Source organism: Magallana gigas, chromosome 3, assembly GCF_963853765.1.
Source record: "Magallana gigas chromosome 3, xbMagGiga1.1, whole genome shotgun sequence".
Taxonomy (NCBI): Eukaryota; Metazoa; Mollusca; class Bivalvia; order Ostreida; family Ostreidae; genus Magallana; species Magallana gigas.
Genome location: NC_088855.1, coordinates 59,876,723 through 59,888,151, shown reverse-complemented (window position 1 = coordinate 59,888,151; position 11,429 = coordinate 59,876,723). Strand labels below are relative to the sequence as shown.

The 11,429-nt window shown below is 31.3% G+C and overlaps 1 protein-coding gene and 1 long non-coding RNA gene across 2 annotated transcripts; both read right to left on the bottom strand.

The window, feature by feature from the left end:
* Window positions 1-311: 311 nt before the first annotated feature.
* Window positions 312-1,777, bottom strand: LOC117680682 (uncharacterized). Its single transcript, XR_010712510.1, has 4 exons — window positions 1,451-1,777; window positions 899-995; window positions 707-783; window positions 312-590 (listed from the first exon to the last, which is right to left on the bottom strand). It is a non-coding gene; the product is annotated as an uncharacterized lncRNA (long non-coding RNA).
* Window positions 1,778-5,713: 3,936 nt separating this feature from the next.
* On the bottom strand, window positions 5,714-7,911 carry LOC105336282 (suppressor of Mek1-like). Its single transcript, XM_066080670.1, has 2 exons — window positions 7,815-7,911; window positions 5,714-7,713 (listed from the first exon to the last, which is right to left on the bottom strand). The coding sequence occupies exon 2, from the start codon at window positions 7,493-7,495 to the stop codon at window positions 6,308-6,310; it is 1,188 nt and encodes a 395-aa protein (XP_065936742.1). The 5' UTR covers window positions 7,496-7,713; window positions 7,815-7,911; the 3' UTR covers window positions 5,714-6,307.
* Between the last annotated feature and the right edge of the window lie 3,518 nt (window positions 7,912-11,429).

Here is an 11,429-nt window from a genome sequence, read left to right as displayed (position 1 = left end):
GTTAAGGAACATATACATTTTACAACGTTTAATTTAACTTCTCATTATTACTAAACTTATATATTTCCTCTTCTGCAAACCATTAATAATGTTGCTGGTAGTTTTATACTTTCTGAAATAAGAATTCGCTTTTTTTATTTAACATATTACGTTAAGTACTTTTCGTAACCTTTGAAGCTTCAAATACCCTTCGATTTACTATGCAGAAGTGAATGATTTTGTTTTAATATATAATATATATAAAGAATATATAATAGCAATTAGTTTGACATGAATTGTTTTCACCATAAATACTTTACAAAACAATTAAACATGGTACAGCTCAAAAGAACCTCCCATTTACACTTTTCTATAGGGTAGGCAAATTTTAAACTGTTACTTCTATTCAGCAAGGTTTAATTAGCATCAACATGCGCTTATTAAATCGATTTCAAAATCACCCGGATTATCATAAATAGAAGACACAGCTGGGGTCCTGAGATCAGCATAGTTGTTTTCAACAGACATGTTATATGAATGTACGGCCTCCATTTCATAGTGGGACGGGGAACTTCTGTGTCCTTCATACTTGTTTTCCTCTTTTTGGTTTTCTTTAAAATAAAAAAGTATAGTGCCATTTTTATATTCTTTGATAGCATTTGTAATGTTGATAGTGTATGTGTTAATCAATGATACTATTAGGATAAAAAACATTCCAAAACAGTACCATTTGGAGGAATATTATTCCTGCCTGTTTGACTCTCGTTAGACACAATGTTTTCTTGTTTAAATCTTTTGCTAAGCCTTTAAATAAAAAAAAGAATTCTTTTACCCCAAACTAATGATAGTGTTAAATTACTTAGATATAAGATGTAAACCATATCTAATTAAAGTTTTAATGCATTAGTAAGAAACTAACCAGGATCTCAACAACTTCATTAGTCCAACAGCTAACATGGAGACTATAGATCCGATAAGCGTGAAGGCGACAATTTTCCACGTGTCGTCACGGCCATCTGTAAGACAAGTTAAAACAAATGTTCTTTCTTTTCTTAGAAATCATCCTTTTTACGTGTGTGCTAGTGTTCGGCTCAATGGGTAGGTGCTATAAGACATGTTTACAACTTAACATATTATACGCTTCGCATTTTCAAGATATATTTTGTTTAGAATACCAGCCCGTGCTGATTTTTAAAATATTATACAATAACATGTTAAACAAAAGGTTGCAATAGCAACGGCTACGTAATAGTAAAATATGTATGTAAAATAAAATAATAAAATGTATACACAACAATGTTTGAACTGTTTATGTTTCTTTTATTCTCTTTACATACACTATCCCTTAGTTTTGTCTTTATTTTTTATTTTAATTTGATTCTGGTCAATATCCTCAATACATAAATGTTTCATAAATAAATGCTTTACGATTAAGCTAAGATATATTCAAATGATAAGCTAGTTCTCTTACTAGTGTTTTGAAAATCCATACACCCAAACGTTGTCACAAAGATTTAAAGGACATTCACCCTCGTTGTACATGTGGTACAGTTATTTATAGAACTGAGGGGGTTAGCTTCCTGTACAGTTCACTCCATACGTACCAAACTGCCTCTCTAAAATTTGACCAAATCCACTTAAAATGTATCCTTATAGACTTTGCCAATTGTTATGAAAAAAGTTACAAACACTAATTAACACTTACCGACACTATATTTTTAAAACGTTACACCAGCTCTCTATAATAGTTGATGAAATGCCTGAAATGCCTGATGAAAAACCTATTTACACATGTCAAAAAAGGATTATCTTCAGAGAAAACCATCGAACAATATTTGTTACTAACATTTGAAATTCTTCCATTCCTACGTTTAAATTCTAAAAAAGCCATCACATCGTGTTTTAAACACAATCTTTTAAGACAACGCGAACAAGCACTACCAAAATCTTTAAATCTATGATAAAATTATGTTCATTCTTGAGACTTGCTACCACAGCTTTTTTTCCATATTTGCATGGTTTTCTCGTAGACATGCTCTTAAGACAGCGCGAACAAGCACTACCAAATTCACCTATACATTTGAATTCTTGTAGCCGGCCATTATTGGAGGAAAACCTAACGATATGTGTCTATGTTTATCCCTAATAATATTACAATTTCTTGAATACTAAGTACCCTTCAATTACAAGTTTAAAGTAACGCCCTTTAAACATACATAAATTAGCACAAAACTAACAAGGACACAACAAAGTCTCTCTTTTTTTCAATCTGACAAAGCTTCAGTAAATTTGCTGCAAAATATTCTTCAGAAGAACTATACATATATCTTTTTCTTTAAAAACTGTGCAAAATTGTAGCTGTACAGGACAATTCTGGTTGACAGATTGTAGAACTCCAATTTCGGTCAAAAAATTCCAGTTAACAGTAAACAATAAAGACTTGCTGACTTGGTTTCTTCTACTAGCAATAGAGTGAACATATTTATCGACAAAACTTTTCTTTAAAATGCACTAGAGATATCATTTTACTTGTGCAACAAAAAAAAAATATATGATTGCGTTGAAATTAGTCGAGTTATTGCGTTCATTTGTTTATCTGATGTGTTAAACAGCTTATTAGAATATTCCATTGATTTCAAGTTTAAAATTTGAATGACTTTCTATATATTTATACAAACTCTTGTTTTTAAAGAATTTATTATCGTCAAAATATGATCACCACCATCAGGCCCTCATAGATTAATCTTTATTAAATTTATAGCAGAATCAGACATTGAATATTTATTTTCCTGTTCAATGATATGGATAAAAAAAAACAGGTATATCTGAGTTCTTACGACTTGTCAAACTAGGAATATCTTCCTTAAATGCCTGTTGAAAAACCTGGGTAAATGACAACATGTGTTTGTGAAATATGTATGCTTGCATATGTTAAGTTTCGCTGTCAGCCAATAATTAATGAAATGCACTCAAAATTTATATTAATTTGAACCGATACAAAACAACATTTTTCCTGTTGAATTAAGAGCACGTTTTTAAAAACAATTTTTCTAGTTCTTTATTTCACAAGACACGACCTGTGTTACTTGTTTATTTTCCTGTGACTCATTTAGTTTTACTTAATAACTTTAAAGTTCAACAATTGAAACTAGATGCTGTCATTAGACGGTTATATCCCGACACGTGTTCGCCCCTTAATAACACGGTTTTGTACAAGTTTTAGTAAAAATGAAGGCCACATACAATTTGCGGTAATTTTTTAAAATCACAATATTCACAAAGGATGAAATTCATTCTCATAATACAAATGAGCGGTCCTTTATGTAAAATTTTAGGTTACACCATTTGCTTAATAATGTTTAAGTTAATCGATAATCTTAACATTTTATGCCATAGAAAATGTGGTCTATATAATTATTACAAACAAAATTAAATTATGTGCCCTCCCAAAAAAACTCCAAGAGTTTCGTTTGCTGGTTTATAATATATAACAGAAGTTTGAAAAAGTATAACGTGACAGACGGACGGATGGAATAGTATACCCGAACTTTCTTTAGAACGCACGGATATCATTATTTTAATGAAAAATTAAATAATATGACAACTAGATACAATGTTTAAGCTTTACTTGAAAATTCCGATTAAACTAAACATGTATACTTCGGCAAGCAAACCATTTGAACAATTTACTGCATACAAAATGGTTACGACCTTTTTATTAACTCAATTTTATTAAACATTTCATAAAAATGGTATAAAAAATTCCCTAAGATTCTAACCAACCAAAATCATTGGTCATATTTTGGTTATTTTATTGAACAGTTAATATATTTATCATTATCAAAAGAGAGCTTTCAACTTATTAGGGTTTTTTGTTAATGTTCGGGGGTTTGTATAGTGTAGTCATTTTTAAGTCGAACAATATTTTGTTCATTTACAATTATTAAAAAAAAATGTTTTGTTTATCTGATTTCAGATTGGCTTTATTGATATACATCAAAACCAATCAAATGCAGCTTGTTGTTTGATCCCCAGGGAAATCGTTTATAGCAGTGTTTTCATAAAACTTCACAATGCACAACTGATCGGGAATCCTTATAATACAAGTGTGTTAATTTAGTTTAGGTAGGTTTTCCGATAGGAGGCTGAAAAAATGAAGTGTTTGTGCTTGATGTTTAGTGTTTTAGCTTCCTGGTAGATTTCTAAAATTTTGTAGATGGGTTGCATGGGTAAAACTTCAGACTAAACTGAAGGAGGAAACTTTTAGAGAACACAGTTCTATGGCAGTAACTGGTGTTGATTCAAGTTGAATTAAACACAGTATACCTGCATAAGTGTATTTTTTCCCGTTATGCCGAATACGCTTAATTCAATCTTAATACTCATCAGGACAAAGAACCTATCCCTAATATTCTACAGCAGCCATTTGCTTTTAATTGAAAGAAACCATTTTAATTAGTAAACACGGAAACAATACTGGTTGGTTATTTATATATCCTGCAGGTTCCGATGTAAAACGAAGGGAAATCTGAAAGTCACACTTCCTTCATTGAAAACACAAATATAGCATGTGCACAGGCCATGTTTGTCTAATTATCATTGATATCTACAGATGTAAAGTGTTTGCTCAAACGTTCAATATTTGGGAGTTTTTGGCGAGGAAAATATTTACGATCAGTGAATATTTCCTCTCATATTTGCATTGAAAATCTATGCCGTTCATTGTTCAAAAGCACACGTGGAACCTAAGCACAAGAGCACAAGTGAACATCAACACGCATTTTGAAAAGAATAATTATTGTCAGATAAACTAAAACGTTGAAACTTACAAAGCCAATTTGATGCGTACCTTAGAAAGTAAATCGTTCAATCATTTCTATTTTATTTCAAAAAAATAGTTATCCCCGCAAAATTTTGGCACTATATTTGTACCCACGAAGTGCTAAATAAAAGGTTTATGGATGTTCCATCTCCCATTCATATTACTAATAAAAGCGATAATCAATACTATTTCATACAGATAAACATCGCAATGATTATCAGTATAAGCATTGAATGCTTAATTTTGGATATTGTTGGTCCAATAAGATAGATCAATTTTTAAAACCTCCAATCTCTACACTTTGTAACTACATTTTAAAACCACTATTGTTTTTATTTAGTGCATGTTATGCATTACTACGCGGCGCAGCCAATACCGGTTTTTTCGGTTATGCTAGAAGACATGCCTATTTTATGTAGCTCATCTTTTATGAATTCAGGGTAAAGGGTTCAACATTGATTCGTAAAGTTATCACAGACAAAGACAGTTGAAAATATTAAAGGAATAAGGAATCATTCTTTGAGTATTATGAGGTGATACTTTCGGTCGGGGCGCGGTCAATCCAATATATCCCTAATGTTTTATGATAGATTTGACAACACTTTGACCAAATTTATCACCTCATAATACTCAAAGAATGATTCCTTATTATTATATGTAAATAATTTCCAATTTGTACAGTTTAAAACAAAATTATTTCAAAACCACTATTTCTTATGTAGCACATGCTATTTATTGCTACTCGGCACAGCCAATACCGTTTTTTCTGTGACGCTATAATACACGCCCATTCTGTGTCATTCATGTTTAATGAAGTTATTGGGTTTTAGGGTTCAAAATTGATTCGTAATGTTATCACAGACAAAGACAGTTGAAAATGCAAATTTAAATATTTTACGTAATCATGTGATGTTTATTATCTCTAAAATTCCATGTTATTAGTATATTCTTACAAGTAATCGGGACTAAACCTTTTATAGGAAAAGGTTGCAGTTAATATGCTATTCATATTGTTTTGAAAGATTTTGAATTTATCTATTCTGACAGAAACGATTTAGTTTACTCTTTGAAATTCATATATACATGCATGATTTATGTTGCAAGATTTACGACAAGTAATCTTAATACTATAACAACATTAAAAAGAGCAAAAAAAATTTGGTTGTCGGGTAAAGATGGAAGGTATAATAACACGTTAGGAAAACAATATACTCTTATTTTTTTTAAATAGAAAATGTTTTACGTGATATTATATAATAATTCAACAAATATACGTATGCCATGATTAGTTTAAGTTCTTCTTCAATGAATTCAATGATTTATTGCAGAACATACTTTAAGATGTTTTACACCACATGAGGGCCGCTTTCAACACAAAAAGATTAAAGGTTGGTAATATTAATCAAACGGTATGTTATGTCTGAAATATCATTTTCTGACTTGTCTTTGTCCGCACTGCTCTTCAGATTTCCTTCATCAGTTCCTACAAGAACCTGACAGCTCAGATTAAAACTTTCTCATCGATGAAAAACCGGTCTTCTTAGGTAAAATAGGGTCAACCTCAACTGGATTCTTTTCGGATATTTTATTTTCTGTTGATGACAGCATTCGTTTCTTTATAACTTGCGTATATTCTTGGTTCGGAGAATTATCTTCCGGAGAATCGGTAAGAAACACTGCCAGAAATGTTTCATTCTTTGTTGTCTTCTCTGGTTGATTTTCACACTCAGCTCCTCTGCAAGACTTTTGTATTATATCATTTCCTTTTGAGATCTCATTTCCCGTGTTGCTTTGGATAATTGGACGAGATTTTTTACATACATCATCTTCATATCCGTCATTATCATTATTTACACCATCTTTATCCGCATCTCCATCTTCGTTCATATCATCTTCTTTATTGACATCATCATATTCATTTTCATCACCATTTTTATTTACATCATCATCCTTGTTATCTACATCATCATATTCATTTTCATCATCATCTTCATCAATGCTCTCAGCTATTGGAATTTTCTCTTGCGTTAAGTCAGAGGACAAGCTTGTTTTGGCCAAACTGTACGGCCGAGTATTCTTTTGCGAAGGTTGGGCGTTTCCTGTGCTGACTGTTTGACTTTTATAGTTTGTTATCACTGTGCCCTGTAGCTCATCTTCATCTTCAAGTACGTTAAGATTTCGTGTGACTTTTGAAGTCTGAATGTACTCGTCAATTGTTTCACTTATCAGGCTCTGTCGTATAGTTACCTTCTCAAACAAACTTCTTGACAAATATTTGGATGTTTCTACTTTGTCTTCGGGGACTTTTGATGTCGCTAGCTGGATAGATTGGTATCCGTATTGAGTTTCTTTGGAAGAGGTACTTACCATTGTATCATCTGAAACTGGTCTTACATGGATAGATTTGTCAGGATATGTCTTGCGAAGTGACAAAACATTATACATTTCGTGCTTAAACAGTTGTCCATATCCTTCATCTTCACTCTCTTCCTCGTCAGAACTGTCATCTTCTTCATCAATTGATAAATCCCATATAGCCAATGACTTGGCGGCATCAGCTGGTGCCGTGTTATAGTTTGGACATGGCATGCGCTCGTCAGGATCATAGATAGGTAACAGAGCAGATAGCCTCAGATAGGTGTAGTTGTTTTCTTCAGCTTGACCACGTGGTTGTTCATTTTCTACCTCCTCCATTGACTGTAAACTTCTTCGTCTCTCATATCTATGTTCTTCCTCAGTGTTTTCTTACCAAATCAAATTTATTTTATTATTATTTGTGTTTGTGAAAATTGATTCGGAAGTCAATATGCCACGCAAAATTCATAGCTGTACTTAAAACATGTGACTACTTGCCTGTTTCATTCTCATTTGACACGTTGATTTCTCTCCAACGAGTACATTTTTTACCTAACCTTAAGGTAGAAAAAATTTCGATATTGATAATTTAAAATTGTATGAATCAGTTGTAGAAATACCTTCAGAAATTCATTATATATTAAAGACTTATATTTACGAGGATTTCTTCAATATAATTCGTCCAACAACAACCATGGTGGTTATGGATCCGATAAGTGTGAAGGCCACATACTTCCATTTGTCGTCATCACCATCTACACGGCAGAATTATTTTTTTCAACATTGTTATCAATATAAGTTATTGTGTGTGTTTGTGGGTGTGCAGTTAATAATTTTATGAGCTTTTCTATCATAAAAAGAAGAACAATAGCTTCCAATGTCTATCTCTATATATCTATCCCTTTTACTCCATAATATGTTCCACACTAAAAATTAACAAAATATAGCACAATTGGATATGTTTAATAATGCAAGTCTGAAATTATTACAAGAAAAACACATTGAAAATGTTGACTGTTCATCCTAGGTTACTATGTATGTTATTGGTTTGCTTAAAGCTGATTTTATTCAAAAGCTGGTCAATAAATTTACTCAAAGTAAAAGGATATGGTTATTAAGGCAAGTCTGAAATCATCGCAGAAATACATTGCCGACTTTTACTTTTTGTCAAAGGTAACTATATATCTCTTGTGATTATTGGTTTTGTTAAATGATCGGTATTTTAATCTTACTTTTTGGTTCATATTCCAAACATCCATACTTTTTGTTACAGAGGTATAAAGGACATTCACACTCGCTGAGACAAAATTTTCCATAGTACTGAGGAGGACATGTTCTATTGCAGTTCACTCCAAACCTACCAAGTGGACACTCTACAAAACTCGATTAATAAAAAGTAATTATCGTGTTGCTTTGAAATAAAAAGTGTCTATTTTATACCCTGGACAAATTATAAACTTACCAACACACGATCCGTTGAATTCATCATTGTAATAGTTTAGACAGCATCTAGGCACAAGTTGTTTTCATTGATATTATATCATTTTCATTTAAATCAAGGAACAATTTATATGCATAGTGTTTCTTTCAGGTTATCTTACCTTTCTCCACATGTTGCGTTAGGGGATTCTTCCAACATGACTTGTACAGAAATGTGTGCAAGTAACAACAGACATATTTTGCTACACATTGCAAAACTATAAAATCAGTATTGAACGTTTTGAAAACCAAATGAGTAAACAAGCAATATAATGCACTTCCTTGCCAGTTGCTGCGTTCCTGTTTTTCTCAGCCGGTCGGTCAGTAAGGAAGAAATTTTAAATAGTTCTTCATTACGTTAATTATAATTACACAGCATCTAAATAAAATTACTTTGCTTTATATATTTCACATCCTGTGTATTTAGAATAAGGAAAGTATATGATTTCACGTATATACGATGTATTTAATTAGCAGGTTATTTTTTGTGACATGTACATAAACATTACTATACACTTAACATAACCAAACAACACCTGGTTTATTAAAACGTTGTGCTACTCAATAAATAAAAAAAGTAAAAGTGTCCATTAAAATAAAATGAAAGGGAAAACAATACACATAATATATTAACATACAACTATACGTTTTATACAATTGCATACGCCTTTTCATATTGTTTTATTTGTTGTCTTTTTTTTCTTTTTCTTTTTTTAAAGGAACTTGTATGATAAAATTAATACCCACCTCTGTAAATAATTTACTAATATGCAATTAATTTTTATCAACAATTATGATAACCTGTGCATAAAAGATAAAAATAAATAGATGCTATCTGAATTTAAGGATGCCGACTTTAGTTTTCATTGTGCATGTTTTTGTGCATTCTATTACAATACAGTGGATTGATATTCTTATGAATTTTTTACGATGTCATTTATGTAATTGAACACAATAAATAAAATACAGATAAAAATATTTTGATTTTTTAAGAAAATTTTTGTTTTTTAATGATTTTTCCGTTGTGCGGTAGCAGAGCATTGCCAGTACGCTTTTATCACGTAATGATAAAATGAAGCTTTGTAGAAGTACGTTATAAGAAATAACATAAAAGAAAAAGAACAAATTGTACACCGTTGAAATTTCATACACAGAATTATGCTTTCCTCGTGGACATTTTTGTTATTTTTTGAATAGATCCATTTTACCAATCTTCATTTGTAAAGCTCCAAATATTATAGCAAACTTTTAATATTTGAGATGGCCCCCACTGAAAACAAGACAGTAGAATTTAGTATTTTTTACATATAAGGTAGGGAATGATATTACCAATCATGTATAACAATTTGAGAAAATAACCTATTGTAGTATTTTTTTTAATCTGCTTCGATGTGCGGAAAATGACAGTTGCCTATATATTCCTATAGTAAATGTACCTCCATTTTGAGATAGAACCAGACGGCTGTTTTTCTTGAAACTTTGCAAAGTAATAAGAATTGGGTTACAAGACATATGGTTAAAAATGAAGAGTTTTGCTATTGTAGTTTTTCCGCAAAAAAAACCCCGAATCGGCCTCCTTAAATGAAGTATACCTAATAGATTCGTATTTTACTATCCTAGTTATTCATTATTCATAGTGTTTTAAATCACTTTGTCAGTAATTGTTATAGAAAAATTAGTTTCTTACACAAATGACCAGAAAGAAGTACAAATTCTTTTGCAGAGTTGCTAGGATATAAACGGTTTCAAATCACTGTATGTAGGGATAAAACTGAACCAATGCTTACAAACGGTATAAAGCCATATCAGAAACAGCATCATATTCCGTATTAAATATTGTTTGAAGTTGTAAGTATTCATTATTTGTATGTTCCTTCTAAGAAAAGATAGAAAAAAGTGTGTTTCCCGTGAGATATATTTACAACCAAAATAAACAGTTTGTCAACATAACAGTCTATCAATCATTTTTTTTTCCATTTTTTAAATTTTGTTCATTGCAGAACATTAATCAATATCAACATTTGTATTGATTTCTGCATATCAATATTTACAAATAGTGTTTTTTCTCTGCCTCAAACAATTGATAATAGATGGCATGATTTCAAAATCATATTGAATAATAACATTTACTGCGTCAAAAAAATTGGTTTCGAATCTGAGAATAACTATGCTGATTTAGATTTTTAATTAAGATAACTTCTGCGTTCCTAAAAATCTTATTCATAGCCTAAAAATACATTACTGGATTTGATCCATCCCCACTCTTATCCACCTTCGCCACCTCACTACTAAAAACCTTGTTCAAAAAATAATTAAAACAACAAATAGAAACGCGAAGAAGCATTATGAATTTGCATAAAAAGCTGCTTTACGTTACTGTGTATCTGTTTGTTAAAATGCTTTGCTTACGAAAGCCGAGAAGGATCATTCGAGATTCGAGATTCGAAATACGAGATTCGAAATACGAGATTCGAGATTCGAAATTCGAGATTCAATATCTAAATTAACCAATCAAATCAAGGATCTGAAAATATGTATCCTAGCGACATCAAACTGTTCTAAATAAAAATCATACGTACATGCTCTTATTTACAAATAAATGCTATGTTCACTTCTCCCTACCTAACTAAATAATTATTTGTATTTACTTTTACACAGAATATCTAAGTAGACTAATAATAATGCAGTGTGCTTCGCGGATCTAAGTGGTTTTGTTTGCCCTGGTGCATTTCCACCTGATGCGTTTGAACCTAAGGTATTTCACCAGCAGTAATAGTTTAAAACCCGGGTTTAT